The sequence below is a fragment of the Rhipicephalus microplus genome, chromosome 1 (assembly GCF_043290135.1).
Source record: "Rhipicephalus microplus isolate Deutch F79 chromosome 1, USDA_Rmic, whole genome shotgun sequence".
Taxonomy (NCBI): domain Eukaryota; kingdom Metazoa; phylum Arthropoda; class Arachnida; order Ixodida; family Ixodidae; genus Rhipicephalus; species Rhipicephalus microplus.
In genome coordinates, this window is record NC_134700.1 from 220,043,083 (window position 1) to 220,068,604 (window position 25,522).

General features: G+C 45.8%; 3 protein-coding genes across 4 annotated transcripts in view; 2 read left to right on the forward strand and 1 right to left on the reverse strand.

The window, feature by feature from the left end:
- ck (unconventional myosin-VIIa ck) overlaps positions 1–3,819 on the forward strand; it is a 178,125-nt gene extending 174,306 nt beyond the window's left edge. For both annotated transcript variants that reach the window (XM_075891400.1, XM_075891402.1), the window contains exon 47: positions 3,636–3,819. In XM_075891400.1, the coding sequence (XP_075747515.1) occupies positions 3,636–3,725 (90 nt within the window). In that variant the 3' untranslated portion in view covers positions 3,726–3,819. The remainder of the gene's footprint in view (positions 1–3,635) is intronic.
- Positions 3,820–4,945: 1,126 nt separating this feature from the next.
- On the reverse strand, positions 4,946–9,283 carry LOC119159654 (uncharacterized). Its single transcript, XM_037412475.2, has 4 exons — positions 9,046–9,283; positions 8,890–8,978; positions 7,345–7,548; positions 4,946–5,515 (listed from the first exon to the last, which is right to left on the reverse strand). The coding sequence occupies exons 1-4, from the start codon at positions 9,140–9,142 to the stop codon at positions 5,372–5,374; spliced, it is 534 nt and encodes a 177-aa protein (XP_037268372.2). The 5' UTR covers positions 9,143–9,283; the 3' UTR covers positions 4,946–5,371.
- Positions 9,284–15,683: 6,400 nt separating this feature from the next.
- Positions 15,684–23,817, forward strand: LOC142808305 (uncharacterized). Its single transcript, XM_075891404.1, has 3 exons — positions 15,684–15,795; positions 16,118–16,346; positions 16,458–23,817. The coding sequence occupies exons 1-3, from the start codon at positions 15,699–15,701 to the stop codon at positions 16,810–16,812; spliced, it is 681 nt and encodes a 226-aa protein (XP_075747519.1). The 5' UTR covers positions 15,684–15,698; the 3' UTR covers positions 16,813–23,817.
- The last annotated feature ends 1,705 nt before the right edge of the window (positions 23,818–25,522 follow it).

The following is a 25,522-nucleotide window of genomic DNA, read 5'->3' on the forward strand; positions in this document are numbered from 1 at the left end:
ACAACGAGAGAGACTGCAACGAGGGCATCGACGAACGCAAAGTTCGACGGAAGTGCACTCTCCATTAGAAGAACATCGGAAAATAAGATCTCTAATTAAAGACGTCAGGCACTTTCGCACAAAAAAAAAGTCACCAGAGACACTCCCTGCACTTGCTATTACACCGACTGGACCACCACAGAAGACGCCGAGAAAGACGCGGAAGCACTGCTTGCACACCGCAAGCACTCAGGCACTTCGTCACAGTCTGTCAAAAAGCACAAAAGCAAGAAGTACCGGAATCGCACCATTCACGACGAAAAATACAACACCCATGAAGTACGAGCCGCCGATGCAACAATGCGTGCTTAGTCCCCAGTACAGTTCAAGCAGTATTGCCAGTATCCATGTGTGGCGCACGCTATCCAGAACGCAACAGTCAAGCTCGTCCACCAGAGTCGTCATAAAAATCACCGGACTGCCCCCTCGGCCTTGAAGATTTAGTGAGATTGTGGAACTCCGTCGGGACGTGAAACTGAATTTGGCCATTATGTTGTTTATTCTCTTCTTCAATTTGTTGTAGTTTGTAACCGGTACCATTTTTCGGGGGGAGGGGGAATCCTGTGACGTAAGAAGGCAGGGATGGTTAGGAGAAGTAGATGAAAAAGAAGGAGAATGGAATAAACATCGAGTATGAGCCAGGCCACGTCGCCGATTCATCATAGCGTCACATATATATATATATATTTATATATATGCCAAAAAGACATTTCTTCAAGTTTAACTGCAAGCCGGTGGTAGTGAGGCACATGAGAACTTTCTCAAGGCGAGCGGTATGAGATGAAAAATCTGCAGAAAAGACCACTATGTCATCTAAGTAGCATAGACAGGTCTGCCATTTGAGGCCCCTGAGAATGGTATCCATCATTCTCTCGATGGTTGCAAGCGCGTTGCAAAGGCCGAAAGGCATTGCGTTAAACTCGTATAAAACGTCAGGGGTGTCAAAAGCTGTCTTCGGCAGCCATGGGCACTTGCCAGTAGCCTGAGCGCAGATCGAGGGAAGAGAAATATTCGGCTCCTTGAAGGCAATTCAGGGCGTCATCGATGTGGGGTAGGGGATAAACATCATTTCGCATGATCTTATTTAGCCGGCGGTACTTAATGCGAAGTCTTATCGAACCATCTTTTTTCGCAACCAGCACGACAGGAAAAGCCCAAAAACTGTTCGATTCGCTAATCACGCTCCGTTGCAGCATGATCTAACAGACAATAATGCCAAGGAATGTATAGGAGAAGTTATTAGAACCAATGTAATGTAAATAAGAAGAAAGAAAAGTGGGTGAAAAGATAACTTGCCGTGAGCAGGAGTCGAACCTACGACCTTCAAATTACCCGTTCGATACTCTCATGAGCTATCATGGCGGCCATTCCCCCAGCCACTTTATTGGGTTTATATGTGAATTTAAACGTGGGAGTGTCAGTCAGCGCCATCTGTAGCCATGGCGGCGAGTGTGGAACACCCTTTTATGAGCCTGTGTGGCATCACGTAGCACGTGAACTTATTACGAACGGGCAGCTGACCAATGGTCCCTCGTATGCAACCCATTGGCACCAAGTCTGCCAGAACGAGACCCTCGTTAATGAATAAGGGAAAGAAGTGTATACCTAAGGGCTAGTTTTTCCGTGTTTTGACACAATGTTAATGAGATTTAACAGACAATAATGCCAAGGAACGTATAGGGGAAGTTATTAGAACCAATGTAATGTAAATAAGAAGAAAGAAAAGTGGGTGAAAAGATAACCTGCCGTGAGCAGGAATCAAACCTACGACCTTTGAATGACGCGTTTGATGCTATATATATATATATATATATATATATATATATATATATATATATATATATATATATATATATATAGTGAGAGAGAGAAAAGACTTCAAAAGTATTACACATAACAAACAAATGCGACCACGGCACCAGATTCCTTATTTGTCTCTACCCAGTGGTCTGAATTTTAAAAGCATGAAAGGAAAGGGAACAGGCATAAACAATCGTCTGTGAAATATCTGCAAGACAAGATGACCAACACTCTGTTGGCGGTGAATGAAAGCCTAAGGTAAGTTGTAAAAAAAAATATCCTATGCCCACATCATGGAGGGGGGGGAGGCTCTGCCCCTTATGAGACAACCCAGAAGGGGCCCAAGCCCCCCAGCCACCCTGTACTCTCCGCCTATCCTACATGATATGTGCACGCGCAAGTTTTCGAGGTGTATCCTCGTCCGTGTGTCGCTTCTTCGATCGTCTGCTTCGTCTGCTGCGCGCCGTGTGGCGACTCTCGCGGCAAGGCAGCACAACGTTGGCATGGCATCACTTCTAAGATTCAAGTTCTTCGTAGACAATCCAAAGTCTGTTGGCAACTCCATGTTGCGTTTGCATGCGTCCGGAGTGAAGTGCAGCGAACAGAGTAAACTCCGCTTGGTTTGCGCTCAGTCTCCACCTCGGTCGCAGCCTACAAAGTCGACACACACTTGTCTAAGTGCCGGATCGGACTGGAATTGGTGGAACTTGCACCTATTGTCCCCCGTTTCACTGGCGCAAGACTTCACAGGGTAAAATATTGGCGCCATGCTGACCAATTCAAACTCAAATGGTTCCTTTACCCTCTGATAAGCGTATATCTTGTAGTATTTGCGTGCATGTACACTATTCTAGACTCCGCTAGCTTACTTCACAGGTACGCTGGATGACAATGATGGCATGACCGCACGGCACAAGCAGACGATCTAGAAGGTGACGCACAAGCTGCCATTTTTTGTGTTTCCGTGCTCGACGTCATCACAACTAGCCAGAGTGCTCCGTAAAGTCACCAGGATTAGTACTGTAGCCTGGCGTCAATTTAGTGTCGGTGTTGGTAGGTATGCTGCAAAAAAAATTGACTTTGATATCAAAATGAAATATCTCATCAGCGTTTCCTGAACGTCACACTTGCTCATCTCTGCATACAGGAGATTTGTATGGCAGAGTAAAGTTGCCTCCGAAAATTGGTATCCAGAGCCTTTTGAAGAGCATGTGGTTACTCAAGGATAGAATTATCCCGAAGGCCTTCACTTGCTCTGTGCATGTGTGTATAACTGAAGTCTTGCAAAAGGAAGTGGAAATCTGTGCTTCGACTGTCTACTTGTCCAAGTTATATTGTGCAGTGCCTTCCGCCTTTTGTTAATAGTAATAGTAATTTTTTCATTTCCATCAGCTATAAAAGAGAGTTTGACTGATTATACATGGCACAGTTTACGTTATCAGGATTTTTTTCGTATCATAAGAGATCTCTCCAGCTAAGATTTATTTTAAAGAAAAACAAACCCAACATTTAAAGGCTTGTCCAGGGGCCACTCTTCAGCTTAATTACGCTGTATTTTGTAACAGTCGCCCCTGAAAGAGAAACCGAATTGGCTTTGAAATTTTGGGTTAGTTTTTCTTCATAACAAATCCTAGCTGGAGAGTAGCCTTTTATTCCAGTAAAATTGTTTTCTTGATTTTTGTTTGAAAATGTATAAGCTTTACAATTTTCTGCTCATTTCATTTCTTTACTTGGATATGTTTCTGGTTCATATTATATGCTAATTTAATCTGTTTTGTTTACTTATCTTTTTGCAGGGCTACAAAATGGATGATTTGCTAACTTCATACATCAGCCTGCTGCTAACAAACATGAACAAACAAAGGACTCTGCGAGTGAAGCAGTGAAATGCAAGCTGGCACGTTGCCATTCAGTGTAAAAGCAGCTTATGTCACCAAGCTGCTCATAAGCTGCCATGGGAATATCGTTGTGCATTTTTTATACGCGTGCACATGGAAATGCTAGCATGCACTACAGTTTAACAGAGGGTCAGGGTTTTCACTCATGCAAAACTTGACAGCAGTTTGCGAATCTTTTATTGCCTTGCGCCTGCTGTTATCTCGGTCGAAACAGCATTTCGCTCCCAGGGGCTTCCAAGTGCGATGTCCGTACAGGCGGGCGTGCTGAGCATGGCTCAGTTTGTCACTTTTAAACTAGCTATGCGAGTATGCAAGTGTTTACTTGTCAATATATGCAAAAGACTGAGTGGGAAGTGCACAGCCTTTCTCCTTTTCCCCTCGCCGGTCCAGTACTGTTAGTGAAGTCTATGCAAGGCAGCGGCACATGTGAAGATGAACTTCCATTTTCACCACTTACACACACCTTACAGTATGCAGGGTTGTTCTTTTTCTTCTCTTCCTCCTCATTCACTTTACTTTGAAGCCTTGGAAAGGCAGTCATTCTTGACCTGACAGCCTGCCAATATGTTCTTTTGATGAAAATGTGATGACATTTTATTTATCTCTTATGTAATAAGACCCAACTCCACTCATTACATTTTTGCAATTGTTGGCGGTGTTAGAATTTGTTGCAGGCAAGTTGCGACTATTCTCTTGACAGTGTGAAAAATCGAAAATTCGCAGCCAAGCTGCTCTTTTCTTATTTTTCATTTCATTTTTGACATGTACTTCTCAGAGTTGTGAACATAATAGGCAGCAAAGAGCCTGTGTGCTCTCCACTTGCGGCAGCCAATATTCCCACTGTACAAAATATACTGCGACGAAACGTCTCAGCAGCACATTCCAGCGTGGAGGGTGTGGTAACGTAAAGTAATCACAAACTTCTGTAAATGACTGAACGTACATTCCAGACAATAAAAGCAACAATAACAGATCATTGTTGTCATTACTTCGTTTGATGCCATAAATAAGTGACTGTGATCAGAATTTTTATTTGGCACATGCGCACAAGGCATCAGTAACAAGGGGAACATATGATTTGCACTGAACATTGACAGTCAGTACTTGTTTATTACTTTTCAATTTTTCTTTGAACCTAGCGGGCAGAATCAGGCACACTCTTCAACTCAAGGAATGCTCAACAATTTCAATCTAGCAAGAATTTTAAACTCGCATTCGGTGACATTAATGCCTAAATACGTTGGGTGTTTCTTTTTGCATACTGCTAAGAAAGTTTAGAAACACTTGGAACTGGTCATCAGACGTGGGATATGGAGCTTATTATGTCATGCCACACTTTTTAATGAATGCATAAAATGCACCAAAGAATTAATCAGTTTCCTTTGATCGCATTAGTTCTGCTTTGTCAACTTACTGCCCGGCAAATGTACAGACACAGTTGAATAAGTGTTTGCAAGTGAATAACGCTAAACTTCGAGGGAGGGGTACATACCAGACTTGGAACACAAATAGGTGTGACAGGTTTGCCTGCAGTAAGCATCATGTACCATGGCACGCACAGGTGGACCAACACACAGTAAGTTCGAGTCAGCCGAAGTGCTTTGTTCTGTCATCATTGTCCACGTTTGATGCGGTCACCGAAGCACCTCGGAAAGTTGTGAGTGCTTTGGCAGTGCACATTCCAATGCCGTTCTCCCACGACTGTCCTTCACCTCAAGCAGGCTTGGGGACTTTTGTAGGAGCATTTTGCAGACTTCCTCGTGCCCATTTTCTGCTGCCTGTAGGATAGCCATAAACAGTTACCCATATTCTTAGAAATTGTGAAGCCCACCTGCCAGAGTCAGCCCCTGACAACTGACGTACAAGCAATCGCACAATATAATGTTGAAGATTAACTACAAGTACTGCTGAATAACCAGCTTTGGAAAAGAAGCTAAAAATTAATTCTCAGCTTGCAGCAAGCTTGGAGTTATATAAGTGCTCATAATTATACTGTAAAAATTCTGTATATCGAGCACAGTATGTAATACGGTTAAGATATAACTCAACCTTGTTGAATTCTATATTTTAGCTTGCTGGGGGAATCGAAATAAAGTTTCATTTGCTTATTTATGCAAGCAATGTTGTCGAGAAGCACAGAAAATAAAAATTGCTGAAAAGCAGCTGTTGCATTTTTTTTTTTTTTTTTGCATATTCGGTCAAACCCATGCAATGAATTGCCCTATCATTAGACATATGACCGTACAAACATGTGTAAGTCTAGAACTGGCTAAACAGAAGCACTGACAAGCATGTAAAAGGGACCAGTTTGTATACTGTTTTGCAAGGCAAGTTCTGCAGCATTGTTTGCCGATCAATTATAACAAAAGCATAAAAAGCCTACATCACAACAGACATCGAGTTTGTAGTCCTGTCCTGGCTAAAGTTAGTGGTGCATGAACTCGTATTGTGCAAGGATATGTCATTTTTCTTCTTTTTGTGGCTGTGTTTTGTCATTTTCTCTCTCTCTCTCTATATATATATATATATATATATATATATATATATATATATATATATATATATATATATATATATATATATATATATATATATATATATATATATATATATATATATATATGATCTTGCTCATTGTTTGATAATGATGCTAACAATTATTTACTTGCAAGTTAAGGCTATTATACTTTTATCAGCACTACTCAAATAACTTTGTGCCAATTTGCTCAAATATTGAAAAAAAAAAAAGCAAAGTGCAGCATGGAGTGGCTGTATTGTGAAACAGCAAGAAAAGTAAGCTGCACATGCCACTTGCTGGGCACATTGCTGGGCTAACATGGCAGAGTGTGGTGAGGCACCTCATTTTTTAGATTATAGCAAATACATTCATACTTTGTGCAAATGACATCGTAGACTCATCCAGCATCAATAAAAAAAGTATATGCAGTATTCTTCAATTTTCACCTGACTTATAAGAAGAGAAAATGCACTGAAGGACAAGGTAAAGTGCGGACCAATGTCTACTAGCAAACTTCATATCGAATATGCGTATCAAATTACCGTTAAATAACTTTTTTATAGAAACCCAAATTTCACCTTTTTGAAGAATGGCCGTATTAAATTTATATAGGCAACGTTTCTTAGATGCCCATATTCAATTTAGTTCAATATTATCAGTAATGAATTTCCCTAACAATTCACACTAGGAAAATTTGCACTCCGTTTTTCTAACAAACATGTTTTGCAGTCCGTATAATCATCTCTCTTAAATGTGGTAGAATATGAATCGATTTCTCTAGGACATTACTTTACCCTAAACTATATAACTAGAATTTGCTTATTCTTGGTTGAACAACTTCAATTATTACTGTCGCAGACCATACCTCTTGCACCACTGCAGTAACTAAATGGATAACGGATGCTATACAGGTGATTTGGTACATGTCAAGTGTTGCTTGAACAGATAGCATGATTCGCAACTAACTGAATAGTTACCGTTTTCAAGATGCTGCATTCATGGCAAGCGGTGCACTGTCGCGCAAACCATTTCTGAAACATGGATGCACCTACTCTACGAGCTTTTATGCTTTAGGCAACACTTCATCACCTTGTGCAGGGCTGTTTTGCCATCACTGTCTATTAGCGTGCAGTCGGCACCTTTGTTGAGGAGTAAACGCACACATTTCAGGTGCCCTTGGTAAGACGCACGGTGGAGGGCTGTGGCACCTCCATTGGTCTGCGCATTTGGTAGCGCACCGTGATTGAGCAGCAGTTCAACTATGTCAGAATGTCCATGCCTGCAGGCATAGATCTGTAAAAGTGAGAACGCAACGAGCATGTGAATGGCAATGGTTTGTTTCTCTAAAGAAATGTTGCACATGAGTCCAGCACTTTTTTTTCTTGCATTGCACGCATAATTTTTTTTAAGTACAATGTTTTTTTGTTGTTGGGCAAGAAACTAGCATTTTTAGAATGCATTAAAAATCGCATTGCTATGCGAAATCATTAGCAAGCCACGTATTTGTCATGTACAATTTGCTCAAAGATACCACGAAGTATCTTAATACTTATATAGATGAATTTGTCAACCAAATCCAACAACTTTTGCTTAACGCCTGATGATCTTGACTACCAGTGTATCGATACACCACAATTTCCTGTCGAGATACTTTATAAATTGAAGACTAGGCTCGCTACACTGCATTTGCTGCGAGCAATAGCTAAGTGATACACACCGGTCTGTCCTATGCCTTTGACCTCCTGCCCAGCTTTTGCGATTTTTTTTTCTTTTTTGCAACAAGTAGTAGCAAACTAGTCTACAGGTTCTGCGTCTACTGTGAAAAATTTGTTGCATTCTCACAGTGCCCACTACAAAATCAGCAAAAAAAAAGTAACAACCTTAAGGAGTGCACGGCAAAATCCTTCAATAGATATAGGGAGACTACAGCATCGATGTCGACAAGCATTATGACGGTAAAACATTCAATGGAGACAGCTGCAACGTTACAGGAACAAGGAACAAAAAATTTGTCTGTGTTCTTGTCTTGCAGATGCGACTCGCAAAGCTTTAACAAAATCGAAGTTCTTAATATTTCTCAGAATAGGTAGGGAACAATTTATTTATTTAGCAATACTGTCAACTCTCATGCGAGAGTCCTTACAGAAGGGGTAACATAACAAAACATTATAGCAAAAAGAACGTTATTAGCAAATACACAAATACAGGATGGATCAAGATCAAACGCTACAATTGTACAGATAATCATCCAAGGTCTGTTCAAATTTCGACAAATCGTTCTGGTCAACAACACTCACCGGCAATTCATTCCACATTTCAATTGTATTAGGAAAAAAAGAGTATTTGAATCTGTCCGTACAAGTCCTGTACGTTTGAACGGCCCTGCTTTGGTTGCTTCTTGAGCTCTTTTTACCTGGTGGCAGTAAGTATACTTCCTTGCTAATATTTATTTGGCCATTTAGAATTTGAAATAATAGTTTCAGACAATTTTTCTGTCTGCGCGTTTTCTGTCTGCGTTGCACAAACGGGCACAATATGAGCCCGTTCGTGCAAGTGCCTATACATGAGGACCAATTAGCCAGAACGCAAATGCGAATTTTAATAAGAAATCGCCGCTTAGGTACTGTAACTTACAAGTGCACTGTAGCCGTAACTATCCACCTGATCCGGAGAAGCGCCTTTCCGAAGAAGTGACTGAACCTTCTTGTAGTCCCCATCAGAGGCTAAAAACAAAATAAAATATATGACGTGGTGAGCCGAGTTTGGTGTTTAAGAGGATATCAGGCCTACCTGCGCCGAGGAGACCCCTGCTGAAATCTAGTTCCTCCAATGTTTGGTGAACCGATGGTGCCGCTGAACCGTGCGAACAGTCGTGCGGGCAGTGCATACCGGCAGCCGAGGGAACTGACTAAGTATGTTCAAGCAGCTTCAAGATATTCAACAAACGCTTCTCACAATCGCCGCGAAAGAAGCGCGCTCTTGATGGTAAAACTCCATGTGAAACTCAAAGCATCGCGTTTGTTGAAATACGAATGACATGATGATGAAACTGGTAGGTGTTCTGTGATGATGATAGTATACAACAGAGTGACTTTTTTTTTTTTTTTTGCAGCAGCAGCAGCAAGCAGGTATCGCATCAGACAACACGCATTTATAAATTTGTAAATAAAATGGTTGTACGTTAAGATAATTTTTAGGGAGTTTTTTTTTTTTTTTCAATCTAGCGCCAAATTTGAATTATCTTGTAGACGGCAAACGTTGAGGCAGACTAGGGAGAAATACTAACGCATCTGGAAACACCATAAAAATGCTTCTTTGAGAGTCGTACGAACGATCCGTAGACGAAGAGTTGTAGGAAACTGTATGGTTGCGGTGTTTTAGCTCTGGAACCTTGTCTAGCGGAATATATATGCAGGGTCGGGACAGATAGGCCAAGCATCTCCGCCACGCCGTGGGTACAGTGTACTAGAAGTACACTCTACCGTGGGCCCGCTGTGTCACCAAATCTGAACCGCGTAACGCAGTACACCACTTGGATCACGTAACGTCTTCGTCAACCCGTAACGTAGGGCACCGCCATTGCATGCGATCTAATAAGCTGGCAAAGCCCGAGCAAAGCACGCATGTGTTTGACGTCTGAATCTCTGGATATACCTTGTGCAAGATTGCGGGCTTTTATGTTTTTTTTTATTTGGATTTTGGAAGAGCATCCCACGATCACTGGAACGCGAGTTTGGCAATGTTGTTTACCAAAGTAGGAACTACTTTAATTTGTTTTATGCTCTATGTCATCTTAATGAGTTGATAGGAAGAGATTTTATTTTACAATCACAAAATATTTATAAAAAGACCTTCATAAAAATTTGCGCATTCATTTTTTGTTTACTTCTGTAATGTAATGTATTGTGCAATTACGTACGTCACGTGAGAAAGGGAGGAGACAGAGGCAGACTGCTAGTTGAGTACTCGATTCTGTTCATACATTGATTGATATGAGGGGTTTAACGTCCCAAAACCACCATATGATTATTAGAGACGCCATAGTGGAAAGCTCCGGAAATTTCGACCACCTGGGCTTCTTAACGTGCGCTCAAATCTGAGCACACGGGCCTACAACATTTCCGCCTCCATCGTAAATGCAGCCGCCGCAGCCGGGATTCGATCCCGCGACCTGCGGGTCAGCAGCCGAGTACCTTAGCCACTAGACCACCACAGCGGGTCGCTGCTTATACATAGCTGCATCGATATTGATGGAAACTACCTCTAAGGTAGTCTAGTAGCCCAACAAACCTTACAGGAATACCCTCAGCCTCAGCGTAAGAACCTACGTGATGACAAACAGATTTCTTTTTATGAAGCAAACCTGTCCGTAACTCCTTTCTTTATGTTTATATGAACCGCTTGGTCAGTCTCACCAGAAAATTGCAGAGTTGTTTTGAACTCGGAACCGATCTATTCGGGCAGTCGCATGAAATTCACGCGCGTTGAGCAGTCTATAGCGGGGTCTCAGAATTTCTCATGTCTTTTTACTTTTTTTTAATTGTGTGATTGAATATGCGGTTCAGATTTATTTAGTTCATGTGTGAGACATTCGCATGTGGTCCTAGGTTCGAAACTCGACAACGCAATAAACCTTTTTTTTTTTTTTTTTTTTACAGCGAAAGCTGTTATGAAATCACAACACGGGTCAAGCGCAGTTGCATGTTATCCGCCGCCGCCACCGGTGTCCGTAACCATATCGCGCGAAATTAGAAAAAAACAACTTGCACAAATGACACAGTGGTGCTTGAACCTGGGTCCACTGGGTACCAGCCTAATATTCTACCAGTGACTTCTCAAACTTGCTTTAGGCAGGCATGATCTAGCACCAATGGCACAGTGGGGCGCGAACCCGGGTCCGCTGGGTGCCAGCCCAGTATTCTACCACTGAGCTACTCCAGTTTTTTTTTCTTTATTTCCGGTTAAACTTCACAAACGGGTTGCTAAGATAAATATATTACAATTCACAACGAACAATACAAAAAACTTAAAAATAACTAAGCCCGTCAAGCATTACTATAACACATCACATCCTAGAATTCCTTCATGGTCAGTAGGGCTTCTACCCTTTCTACCCATAAAGGTACACATTCGTCTGTTTTTACTACCTCGAGTAATCTTAAGATGCTTTCTTTAAAATACTCTCTTGCTGGTCTTCTGCCTGGGTCACAATGAAATCCAGCCATTCTAGAGCGCCATATACTGTGTAAGGCAGTCATCATGATAAAATCGAAAGGTAATCCATCCTCATTCTCTATTGCCAAATACCTGATCCCATGAGGGTCTAACGGGAACTCTTTTTTGATTGTCCTTTGTAATACGTCCCAAAAATAAACTCCTTCCCAACAGTGCAGAAAAACATGGTCAATAGTTTCCGGTTTCTTACAGATTAGACAGTAAGATCCCCAAGGCATATAAAACCCACGCTCCTCTAGGAAGGTTCTTACAGGAAGTGTTCCAGTGTGTAATTTGAAAAAGAACCCGGTTGTGCACGGGGTGTACCTTGCCTGAAGAGGGGTCCTCTGTGCTTCGCTGCACGCGCTCAATGCGCACTTCATACCACTGAGCTACTCCAGCGCTTGTGACTTGTTGTCCAACTTGACTTAGGCAGGCTTGATGTCGAAAAAATAATCGCGTTAATACGACTTATAAAGCGTTTTACAACAGCGAAATAACAACCAGTCGTCGCACAACCTGATTAGCGTAACAAGTGGGCCGTCCAATGCTCCAACCCATTACAAAAGCTTGTTCTTGTTTCCCTATTAAGTGTGGCACATAGCCACTTCTGCCATAATTCCTCATCGTCGTCAGCCACTGCATGAACAATTGGCATGAAATTCCTAGCAAGTGTTTAGCGGATACCACGCTTCTCAGAAGAATGACGAAAAATAGCACAGCAAATGCCGGCCTACTACCCAAAAGTTTATTATTATGCCCTAGGGGTATCAAGCAAGTGTGCTTGCAGTAGTTACCCAATGAGTGTTTTGAAAAGGCTCTGAAAGGCCGCTTTTCTAGCTTTCGCGGTGACTGTACTGCGCCTACCGCACAGGCCTGGTGTTTTTTACTTTATTTTTTTTCACCACTAAGCCGTTATGATAATCACATGTTATGTCACCCGATGACAATGTGCGCTTGTTCCACGCAATATTAATGCAATATTATTTGTTGTACTGTGAAGCTTGTATGCTAGAACGCGTCTGTTTGTAAACCATGAGCATTACTTTCACTGCATTTTTAACTGTTCTTCCAAACAGAGGAATGACTGTGTGTTTCAATAAAACAAGGAGAGAGGGAAAAGACGCATGGCTGTGTGGTAGAGCCCCTGCTTGCCACGTGAACCGTCCGGGTTCGATCCGCAATCGAACCCGGAAATTTTTATAATTCATTTATTGCATCTTTCTCAATTTTCGGGTCGTGCACAAGATGATGATTTTTCGCTCACAACCAGCGACCTACGCCGAAGCCGGAATTTCTGCGAAACGAGCTATATATATATATATATATATATATATATATATATATATATATATATATATATATATATATATATATATATATATATATATAGGCGTGCGCATGGCGGGAGGGGGCGAGAGAGGTGGGGGGCGCCATCTAGCTCCATACATTGACATGAATGGGAAGGGGGCGTCGCGACGAACATTCGCTCAAGAAGGGAACCCTGTGCCAACGCCTCCTCTAGAAGATGCCTGCCGCATGAGAAGAAAAACAGCTGCCACACTCTTTCTCTCTTTCATTTTAAAATGTTCTCGGTCGCTAGCGTCACTTGTGGCGGACGGTGCAACAACGCAACACTTTGCATAGCCTCCGAAAGAGTGGTGCACAGTTGCAGGTCTCGAACAACTCTCGACTGACGCGCCCCTATGGGCCGCAGATGAAAAACGCTTAGCTGGTACCGGCCGCCGCCGTGATAATGAATGGATGGATGGATATGGCTGTACCCTTTAGATCGGGCGGTGGCTAGCGCCACCAAGCCGTAATACTTAATGAACCCAAAACTATATTTATTTTTTTTCCTTAAAAAGTGAGTCTGAGGATTCGTACTTTGCAGTGAAGAGTTTTATTTTCACTCGTGCCTTGACTTTAGCCACCAATCAGATAACCTCCTTCTAGTTAAGTCTACTTGCTTAAAGTCTATTTTGCCCTCCCGGTCCCTAAACCTCAGTGCTTTGAAAAACTCTGCGCCATCATCCTGAACTATAGGGTGAAGCCCTTTACAGAACATTATCAAGTGTTCGGCAGTTTCTTCTTCCTCTCCACACGCACTGCATACTGTGTCTACCCCTTCGTATTTGGCCCGATATGTCTTGGTTCGCAGTACTCCCGTCCTTGCCTCAAACAGTAGAGAACTACCCCGAGTATTATCATAGATCCTTTCCTTGGCAATTTTCTGCTTAAAAGTTCGATAGATCTCTAGTGTGGACTTCTTAATCATGCCCATTTTCCACATGTCAGTCTCCGTTTCCATCACTTTCTTCTTAACCGATAGTTCTTTTTGGTTTGGCCACCTGCTGTTTTCTAAGTATTTGCCAGTCAACTTCCTGGTTCGCTTCCTTCATTTTGTATCGACATTCTTCATGTACAAGTAGCTAAAAACCTTCCTAGCCCAACGCTCCTCCTTCATTTCTCTCAATCGCTTCTCAAATTTTATCTTGCTTCTAGCTTCCCTGCCCTCAAATGATGTCCATCCCATATCACCTTGTACTTCCTGATTTGGTGTATTCCCGTGAGCTCCTAAAGCAAGCCTACCTATTCCACGTTGCTTAATTTCTAATCTTGCTTGAACTTCTGATCTCATGCACAAGACCGCATTGCCGAACGTCAGCCCAGGAACCATGACCCCTTTCCATATTCCTCTCACAACATCATACCTATTGTAATTCCACAGTGCCCTATTTTTCATCGCTGCTGCATTCCTGTTACCTTTAGTCGTCACGTATATTTCGTGTTCCCTCAGGTACTCGGTCCCATTGCTTATCCATACGCCCAGATATTTGTATTTATCTGTTACCTCAAGCGTGACCTCCTGTATCCTAAGCTCACTACCTTCGTTGTCATTGAAAATCATGACTGCTGATTTTTCCTTACTGAATCTAAAATCTAACCTATCTCCCTCATTACCGCAGATGTCCATCAATCTCTGCAAATCTTCCTTGTTGTTGGCCATTAGCACTATATCATCTGCGTACATTAATGCTGGTAGTGCCTGATCAATAAGTTTTCCTTGTTTGACTAAAGAGAGGTTGAAGCCCAGCCAACTTCCTTCTAATTTTGCCTCTAATCCTTGTAGGTACATCATGAATAATAAGGGTGACAGAGGGCACCCCTGCCTAAGCCCCCGTTTTACCTCTGCAGGCTTGGATACCTGTTCTTCCCACTTTATAACTACCTTGTTACCTTTATAGATACCCTTTAAAAGATTAGTGACTACATGTTCCACGCCTAGTGTGTCCAGTATTCCCCACAATTCCTCTTGAACCACGCTATCGTACGCTCCCTTGATATCCAAGAATGCTAGCCTTTTCTGCTATTTCGATGCACTGCGTCAGTGAGAACAGATTGTCTTCCAACCTCCTGTGTTTCCGAAACCCATTCTGCAGTTCCCCCAGCACCCCCTCATCTTCTATCCATGCCTGCAGTCTTTCCTTTATAATCTGCATCGCCAGCCTGTAGACCACTGATGTCACTGTTATAGGACGGTAGTTGTTTATGTCAGCTTTGTCCCCCTTTCCTTTATAGATCATGCTCATCCTGCTAAGTTTCCATGCATCGGGAACTTCACCATCGATTATTATTTTGCTCACTGCCTCTCTCAAAGCCTGCTTAGACTTCGGACCTAATGTCTTTATCAGCCTAATTGGAATGCCATCTGGGCCTGTTGATGTACTACTAGGAACCCTTTTCTCAGCCCTTTCCCACTCTCGTTGTGAAAATGGAGCCATTGCACCACTTGATTCGTCCTTGTCTATTGTGGTGCATAAAGTAGTTCTTTGTTGAAATTTTTCTGTCACCCTTGTTCTTATATATTCAATAGCTTCGTCCCCTTCTAGCCTGGCACCTTGGGCTGTAGTTATAAAACTCTGCCAATAATAGTCTCGGTCGCGAGCGCCACCGCGCGGCGCTTGCTCAAAACTGAAGGCAGGCCAAACTCCGCTGGGAGCGCGAGCCATTCCCCAGGCATTATTTAGAGGAGGCGTTGCCTGTGCGCGCCTATGGCGGACGGACAGACACAGACTGGGTTAAGTTGGTATAGCCTCCTGAGTTCCAGCTATGGCGATTTGTCCAATATATTGTACATGAAATACTCCGTCACTATGAAGACATCAGCGTATTTTCACCCTTAAGAACCAGTTGTCCAATATTTTGGATGCCTACTAGCGCCATCTATGAAGTTTTATCGAAGTTGGGCCAGCGGATGCCAAAATAAAGAAGACAACATGGCGACGTTCAGCGGAACAGCGTTCTACGGCGACCGCCGGAGAAGTAAGTGCTGTTTATAGTATTCTTTTAACCGTGTAAGCGTCCTAAGGATGATTAACTAGTAGGGTATTGATTGAGGCGCATGTTGAATGGAAAATTTCAGTTGCGCATGTGCCTGCATTTCTCTGCTAGTGATTTGATAGTGCATGTCCAACACGTTGGACCCTGGCACTCAAGGCCGTCATTTCGAATGTAGAAACGCGACACACGGCGCGTTGAACCTGCGCTCATTTCGGTGTCGCGTGGCGTTTTTTTTTTTTTTTTTGTGCGCGCTTGTCTTTTTCATTTTGACGTGCATGGATAACGTGTCTCTCTTTTTGTTCAGGGTATAGGCCTCGTGTGTCGGATGACACGGCGGAGAAGATACTCCAGCGAATAGCACAGGGCAACTCGTCAGACCTCGACTTGTCGGACAGTGACGATGACACCATCGTTGATCCAAGCTTTTCTGCGCCCCTTCAGGGTGTTACCTCCGATGAGGATGAAAGCGGTGATGATGGCCCGTCCACATCAACCAGCAAGTCAGCTAAGGTGTCCTGGAAGCGGCTCCAAGGGTAAGCATGTGGCGTGATGTATTGTCTTCGTGGTCACAGTTTAAACAAATGTGCGAACACAGGACGGTGTTCTCTCTCACGCTAGTTCATTTCTTTTTTTTTTTAATGCAGGCCAGTTCCGACGTGGATTCCGGATTTCATTTCCGACGCTGTTGATTCTAGTGCAGCAAGGGTTTCTTGGACTCCATCAGACTACTGTCAGTACGTACCTGAAGAGGCATACGAAAAAATGGCAGATGCCATGAACAGAAGCCATGTCCATGAGTCAGGGCGGTCTTTGAACGTGACAGCAAGTAAGCTTAAAACATTTTTGGGATATCGTTGGCGATGTCATGCTTGGGCTACCCCCAGATACAGATGTATTGGAAGAAGGAAACACGACTGCCTCTTGTTGCTAATCACATGGCACGCAATAGGTATTTTAAGCTGCGACGCCGGCTTCAACTTGTCAATGAGCATGATGTGACAGAAGATGAGAAAAAAGAAGACCTGCTTTGGCGGATAGGGCCACTGGTCTGCTGGATGCTAGAAGGCTGCCGAAACCTTTTTCGTCCAGAGCATGTATGCATCGACGAGCAAATGATACCATTTACCGGACGAACGCAGTTCAAGCAGTTTGTTCCGCGTAAGCAAAACCCTGAAGGGTTAAAAAACTTGGTTCTTGCTGCACCAAATGGGTTGATCCTCGACTTCGAGATCTACCAGGGCAAAAAAGCACGAATTAGTCCAGAAGCTTCCGGCATAGCGGAAGCTGCAGTTCTGCGGTTGGCAGAATCACTCAAGCCGGGCACAAAGCTCTATTTTGACCATTATTTTGTATCAGGTGCCCTTCTTGACAAGCTTCAACAAAAGGGCATTGCTGCTACTGGGCCAGTAATGAATAATCTGCTGCCGAAAGGTGTAAAACTGTCCAGTGAAAAGGAGCTCAAGGCAAAAGGACGAAATGTGTCCGAAGCATGGATACGGCACGGCAAGAGCCAGGTAGTGCTACGATGGTACGACAATAAGGTCATCACAATGCTCTCATCAATTCATGGCCAGGAGCCGGAAGACACCTGTCGTAGGTGGTCACGCAAAGAGAAGTACATTGATGTTCCACGACCTTACATCATTGTGATGTACAACCTGAAGATGGGCGGTGTCGACCTGGCTGACAGAATGATCAGCTACTATAGGATAAAGGCGCGCATAAATAAGTGGAACCTGAACTTGGCAACGTTTAACGCTAGAACCTTATCTAGTGAGGGAAGTCTAGCTGTACTATTCGAGGAGCTCGAGGGTGTTTGTTATGGTGTAATGTGGGCCCAGGATCCGGAATAAATCAACCGGCAGTCAGGTGACTCTGTACACACAACACAGACTTTAACACAACCGATAACTCTTACAATTCACACACAACACACTATAGCGTTCCTTATTTACATGCCAAACGTCCTACGCGCCTCGGCACACGAACTGTCCTACTCGCCGTTATGACTGTTTCCGCTGCGGCGAGGTCGGTCGTCACCGGTGTTCCTTGTGCAGTCACGCTGCCTTGACCGTGGTGAGGTGGTGGTGGTGGTGATGGTGGTGCTGCAGGCCGGTAGATCACCAGGCCACTGCAGTGCAGGTTAATGGCCCGTCGCCAACATGAGCCGCGGCCACCTCGTGCCACCACTTGGGCCCCAGGACCTCAGGCCACGAACAGACTATGCTGCTGGTCCCCGTGTCAGCGCCGGCCACAGAGCGGGAAGCCAGCTCACCAGGTCCGCAAGGCTGCCGGACACCTGGTTGAGTGACGCAGCCCGAAGCAGGAAGCCAGCTCACCAGGTCCGCAAGGCTGCCGGACGCCTGGTTAAGCGATGTCGCGACCCGAACCGCCGACCAGCAGCTGCCGTTCGAACTGCGTCACGCTCCAACTGCCCGAGCCGCACGCCCCGCTCGCGCTTCCTTTTCCTCGTCTTCGCCTCCAAGGCGTACCGCAGAGCAGAACTGCCGTTCCCTCTTCGCCCCGTCACGGGCCACACAATCCACATCATCACACCACCCCCCACTTAAGATAGTTGTGAGCAACTATTCCACTCCACGCCAGGCGGTGAGTAGGCAAAAGTGCAGGCGCGTTTGTAAAGACGGAACAAGTTCGCACGAATCCGAATGGTTGTGATCCACACAGCACGTAATGAAAAAAAAAACACATAAAAAATACACAAGTGGAGAAAGATTAGAGCAATTCAGATGCGACTTAAGTAGTCCGCTCCTACATTGTCTGAGCCTTTTATGTATTCTACGGTAAAGCTGTACTCTTGCATTAGTAAGCTCCATCGTAACACTCGATTATTGACGTGTTTGGCTGACTGCAAGTACCGGAGTGGCTGGTGGTCGCACTGAATAATGAAGGGTTTGCCGCATAAGTAAATGTGGAACTTCTGAACAGCCCACACGAGCGCTAAGCATTCACGCTCTATTGTGGAATAGCGGGCCTCTCTAGGCAGCAGATTGCGACTAGCATAAGCAACCGGATGTAAAATATCGTCCCCACTGTTTTGCAGAAGCACTGCGCCGATGCTTGTGCTTGAGGCATCAGTACGGAGCACGAAAGGCTTCGAAAAATCCGGTGTTTGCAGTATGGGACTTGCGGCGAGCTTGTCTTTCAGCACGGTGAATGCTTTTTCTTGCGTCGATCCCCACGATACGATGTGATGTTGGCCTTTCTTGGTAAGGTCAGTCAAGGGCTTGGAAATCTCTGCGTAGTTCGGAATGAACTGCCTGTAATAGCCCGTAAGACCGAGAAAGGATTGTACAGCTTTCTTCGTCGTGGGGCGCTTGGCGGCTAGGATCTTGTCCAGCGTTGTCCTCTGGCAGACGTCGCACGACTTGACAAACCGTCTGATTTCTTCATGCATACCTGGCCAGTAAAAATCCCCAAGGATACGGTCTGTGGTACGTCGCACCCCTTGGTGACCAGCCATAATGCCCTCGTGTGCAACCTTCAAAATGTGTTGTCGAAGTGTCCTTGGCACGACTACTTGCTTAAAGGTCCTCCCCGTAGAAAGGCGGTAATGTCGATACAGTAGACCAGCCTCTTCAGAAAAGTGGTACGTCGTGTCTTTATTGGAGTGAAACTCCTTCCCAATCTTGCTGAAGCAACTCTTCAGACTTGGGTCGTCTTTTTGGCTCTCAGTTAGCTGCACTCGGGTCACTTCTAGCGAACCAACTAGCGGAATCTTCATCATGCTCTCCGTCTTCCCCTGCGTCCGGACGACGGCAGAAAGCAAGGTTGACTTTTCCCAGCATGCCGGGATTTTGCTCGAACCAGTCGATTCAGGGAACAGGGCGTCAGAGTACTCCCAGGTAGTATCTGGCTCCTGTGGTCCTTTTACTCCTGGAATATTGCCGAGCACGAGGTCGTACAAAGGGTTAGTCATGCATAAAGCGTTTACATCACCAACGAAGTAGGGCGTGTGTATCTGTATGTTTGCTTCCGGTAGTTCCTTGGCCTTTCCATCCAAAAGCATAACTCTTGCCGTCTTCCCGGTCAGGCATCGATCCGGCACGAACTCGCGTCTGACGATGGTCGTGTTGCTCCCTGTGTCTCGTAAGACACGTGCGCGTTGTCCAAGCACCCGTCCTTCGACCACTGGCATGTTGTCGACTAAGAACATAGGTTGGTTCTCGCACTTCTTGGGGCATTCAGCAGCGCATGTCTCATCCTTGGACTTGGCCATAGGGAAGTAATCCTGTTTTTTCTGTTCTATCATGGCACAAGACACCGACTTGTCTTTGCTCTGATCCTTGCAATCGGTGGCTTTGTGGCCAAGCCGCCCACATGTTTTGCATTTCACAGACTCTTTCGGAACCGCACGACAATCCGGAGCGCTATGTCCTTTGCGGTGACACAGAAAGCAACTCGGCTGTTTGTACTGTGACATAGCAACGGGTTTATTTGCCTCCTTTGTATCATATGCAATTTTACCAATGTTATTGACTCCCTGTGCTTCGAGAAAGCGGTCGGTGCACTCTGAAAGGGATGTAAGGGTTTTGCATTCCCTCTCTTTCAGGAAGATGGCCAGCTTCGGATTACAGCAACGCAAGAATTGCTCGGCTATAACATGGTCACGAAGACCCTCAAATGTTTTGGGCACATCAGCCATCTCAATCCAGTTATCAAAATAGCTCGAGATCCTTGCTGCTAGTTGTTTCCCTGTTTCGCCATCTTCAGGCCGGGCTTTCCGAAATTTGTCTTTATATCCTTGTGCCGTGAATCTGAAGCGCTGAAGTAGGGCTTTTTTCACTTTATCATAGTCGAGGGCCTCGTCAGCAGTCATTCGACCAATGACAGTGAGTGCCTCACCAGTTAAGCACATGCTTACGGCTACTCCCCATTTATCTCTTGGCCATTCTTGCCTAGTAGCCACGCGTTCAAACCTCTGCAAATACGCGTGCAGGTCATCGCGTCGCTCGTCAAATAGCGGTAGTAACTTCTGCGGATTCAGGCATGACGGGTTTGCCGATGGGGCGAGTGCTGCCGCCGCAGATGACTGACTTTGAGCACTTTCCTGAAGCTGGAGCTTAAGTTGGAGGATTTGCAGCTGCCTCTCGTCTGCTAACCGTTGCCTCTCGTCCGCTAACCGTTGTCTCTCGGCTGCTTCTTTGGCCTCTTCTCTCTCAGCTGCGCGCTCATCTCTCTGCCTAACTTGCTTTCGCTCAATCCATTCGCGAAGTTCCGCACCAGACAAGCCTAACTGAGCTGCTACAGCCGCTAACTTATCGAGATCCATGTCTCTCGTCTTGTGCTGCGTGCACACACCTGACTGGCGATTTCCGCGTTCGAGATGTTACTGGCGGGATCCTGGCAGGCTCGCCAAGTTTGTTATGGTGTAATGTGGGCCCAGGATCCGGAATAAATCAACCGGCAGTCAGGTGACTCTGTACACACAACACAGACTTTAACACAACCGATAACTCTTACAATTCACACACAACACACTATAGCGTTCCTTATTTACATGCCAAACGTCCTACGCGCCTCGGCACACGAACTGTCCTACTCGCCGTTATGACTGTTTCCGCTGCGGCGAGGTCGGTCGTCACCGGTGTTCCTTGTGCAGTCACGCTGCCTTGACCGTGGTGAGGTGGTGGTGGTGGTGATGGTGGTGCTGCAGGCCGGTAGATCACCAGGCCAGTGCAGTGCAGGTTAATGGCCCGTCGCCAACATGAGCCGCGGCCACCTCGTGCCACCACTTGGGCCCCAGGACCTCAGGCCACGAACAGACTATGCTGCTGGTCCCCGTGTCAGCGCCGGCCACAGAGCGGGAAGCCAGCTCACCAGGTCCGCAAGGCTGCCGGACACCTGGTTGAGTGACGCAGCCCGAAGCAGGAAGCCAGCTCACCAGGTCCGCAAGGCTGCCGGACGCCTGGTTAAGCGATGTCGCGACCCGAACCGCCGACCAGCAGCTGCCGTTCGAACTGCGTCACGCTCCAACTGCCCGAGCCGCACGCCCCGCTCGCGCTTCCTTTTCCTCGTCTTCGCCTCCAAGGCGTACCGCAGAGCAGAACTGCCGTTCCCTCTTCGCCCCGTCACGGGCCACACAATCCACATCATCACAGTGTTAAATGGGATATAATAGGGCTCAGTGAGGTTAGGAGGACAGATGAGGCCTATACGATGCTACAAAATGGGCACGTCCTTTGCTATCGGGGCTTGGCTGACAGAAGAGAACTGGGAGTGGGGTTCCTAATTCAGAGAAACATAGCTGGAAACATAGAGGAATACTATAGCATTAATGAAAGGGTGGTAGGTATCATAATTAAACTGAATAAGAGATACAAGATGAAGGCGGTACAGGCTTACGCGCCTACATCCAGCCATGATGACGCTTCAGTTGAAAGCTTCTATGAAGACGTGGAATCGGCAATGAGTAAGGTAAAAACACATGTCATGACCAAGAAAGACACTGGGGCTCCGGCGCGCGGATAGCTAGAGCAAGGAAGAGAAGAACAAAGTCAGAATAACAGCTGGCCCAGCATCAGGTGTTGTCTCTTGTTCTCTGTCTCGCTCATCACAATGGCGCAGTCGACGAAGAAGAAGTCTTACGTCCCGGCTTCGTCATCCAGGACAGCCGTGATAAGCGCCGCTTGAGGACGGCGTCAAGGCCTCCTCGGCAGCTGTTCACCTGCCGCCACTGCCACCACCGTTCGGGGACGGCATCAAGGCCTCCTCGGCGGCTGCAGTGCACGTTACCGGTACCATTTCACAAGGGAGCCGTCCACGCGTCCTTGGCTATGGATTCTGCCGTCAGCACAAGCCGACAAGTGAACCCTCTGCGGGAAGCCACCGGTACGTGTCTCCACATGAGCTTCCAGACTCGTCGCTGGTACCGGACCCAAATTCGTGTCAGCCATCGGCCACCCCGTCCTCTTTCGTGGGGGGCGATACAGAGGTGCACAGGGTAGCTGGACCCTTCGTCAGTGCGTCCACTACCATATATCGAGCTCAAGTGGGGCGGCAGCTCGATGTCTCATCGCAGTCCTCCAGTCTGACAACAGGCAACAAGACCACCCTCGAGCCTCAGCAATTGGCATCGCAGCCTGTCCAGAACGCCGACAGCAATGAAGACCAGCGCCCCAAACTGTACCAACAGAATTGCCTGCTAAGCGTGCTGCAACCGCTACGAGATAGCCGTGGTCACCGACCAGAGTGTTCGACAGCCCCGCAAGGAGAGTCCTCGCGTCCACGAGAGGGACCCCACAGACGCAGCCAATACGATGACAGCTTCACAGAATGTCCTGCCGCCGATGCCAAGACTGACCGTGAATTATGTTTTCTGCCACACATCACAGAAGTTGCGCACCCACTCTCGACACCAGCCAAGGCACCTAGCGCGTCTTTTGGGATACGCTTTCGGCAATCCTCGTCAGGCGTTTTACGTCAGCCGCTGATTTTGCGGCCCGTCCAAAGCGCGCTGTCAGGTGCATGTTTGGCTGCTTCCCACAGAGAGTCTCTGCATGGCGGAGACCAACCGCAATGATGCAGGCAGTCTCGACCTCCCGATAGACTTCTGGCAGACTCCGGCACCCAGTTCCAGCATGGTCGAGGCCGACCTCCGAAATGCAGCCAGTATTGACCACCAGATCTACTTCTGGCAGATACCCGGACCAAATCGCAGCAGAGCCGAGAGCGTCGGCCGCCTGAGTCCACAGAACTTTTTCAAGAGACATCGTGGCGTGCAAAAGAGCGACCGGCTCGAGGCAGCCAGTGCCGTCCACTAGAGATGCTTTCTCCAAACCGTCGCTCCATCTTGCATTGCATTGGGGTCCAGGCTGACCACCACGACGCAGCCAAGCCTGCCCACCAAAAACTTTGCCGCCAGCTCCGCGCGAGCGCAGTCATGGCCGAGTGTCATGACCAAGAAAGACACTGGGGCTCCGGCGCGCGGATAGCTAGAGCAAGGAAGAGAAGAACGAAGTCAGAATAAAAACAGCTGGCCCAGCATCGGGTGTTGTCTCTTGTTCTGTCTCACTCATCACACACAGTATACAATACTGATGGGAGACTTTAATGCAAAGGTAGGGAAGAAGCAGGCTGGAGACCAGGCAGTAAGAGATTATGGCATCGGTACTAGAAACGCCAGAGGAGAGCTACTAGTAGAATTCGCAGAACGCAATAATTTACGAATTTTGAATACCTTCTACCGAAAACGAGGAAACCGCAAGTGGACATGGAGGAGCCCTAATGGCGAAAATAAGAACGAAATAGACTTTATGATGAGTGCACACCCAGGCATCGTGCAGGATGTGGAAGTGGTTGGAAAGGTACGATGCAGTGATCATAGAATGGTACGGTCTCGATTTCGCCTGGACTTGAGAAAGGAATGACAGAAACTGATACGCAAGAAGCCAATTAATGAGCTAGCACTGAGAGGGAAAGTACAGGAATTCAGAGTCTCGCTTCAGAACAGGTACTCGGCTCTTAGTGAGGAAACCAACCTTAGCATAGATACAATGAATGATAATCTGACGAGTATCGTTACGGAGTGTGCAGTGGAAGTTGGAGGCAGGGTAGTTAGACAGGACACTGGCAAGCTTACCCAGGAAACGAAGAATCTCATTAAGAAGCGTCAAATCATGAAAGTCTCAAGTACAACAGACAAAATAGAACTGGCAGAGCTTTCGAACTTGATTAATAGGCGTAAGGTATCCGATGTAAGGTATAACATTTAGAGAATTGAACACGCTTTGAAAAACGGAGGAAGCGTCAAAGCAGTGGAGAGGAAACTTGGGATAGGCAAAAATCGGATGTATGCACTAAGGGACAAAGAAGGCAAAATGACTACCAATATGGATAGGATAGTTAAAATAGCGGAGGAGTTTTACAGAGATCTATACAGTAGCCGGGACAACCACGACTTTAATACTATAAGAACTAGGAGTAACCCAGATGACACCCCACCAGTAATGATAGAAGAAGTCAGAAAAGCTTTGGAGAGCCTGCAAAGAGGCAAAGCTGCTGGTGAGGATCAGGTAACATCGGATCTGCTGAAAGATGGAGGACAGATTGTGTTAGAAAAACTAGCCACCCTGTTTACGAGGTGTCTCCTGACGGGAAGACTACCAGAGTCTTGGAAGAATGCTAACATCATCTTAATACATAAGAAAGGAGATGACAAGGACTTGAAAAATTACAGGCCGATCAGCTTGCTCTCTGTAGTATACAAGCTATTTACAAAGGTTATTGCTAACAGAGTAAACAAAACATTAGAATTCAATCAACCAAAGGAACAAGCAGGATTTCGAACAGGCTACTCAACAATTGACCACATTCATACTATCAATCAGGTAATAGAGAAATCCTCAGAGCATAACCAACCACTATACATAGCCTTCATAGATTACGAGAAGGCGTTTGATTCAGTAGAAATATCAGCCGTCATGCAGACACTGCAGAATCAGGGCGTCGATGAAGTGTATACAAACATCCTGGAAGAAATCTACAGGGGATCAACTGCTACCATAGTGCTTCATAAAGAAAGCAACAGAATACCAATCAAGAAGGGTGTAAGGCAGGGGGACACAATCTCCCCAATGCTATTTACCGCGTGCTTACAGGAGGTTTTCAGAAGCCTAGAATGGGAACAGTTAGGGATAAGAGTTAATGGAGAGTACCTTAGTAACCTGTGCTTCGCCAATGACATTGCATT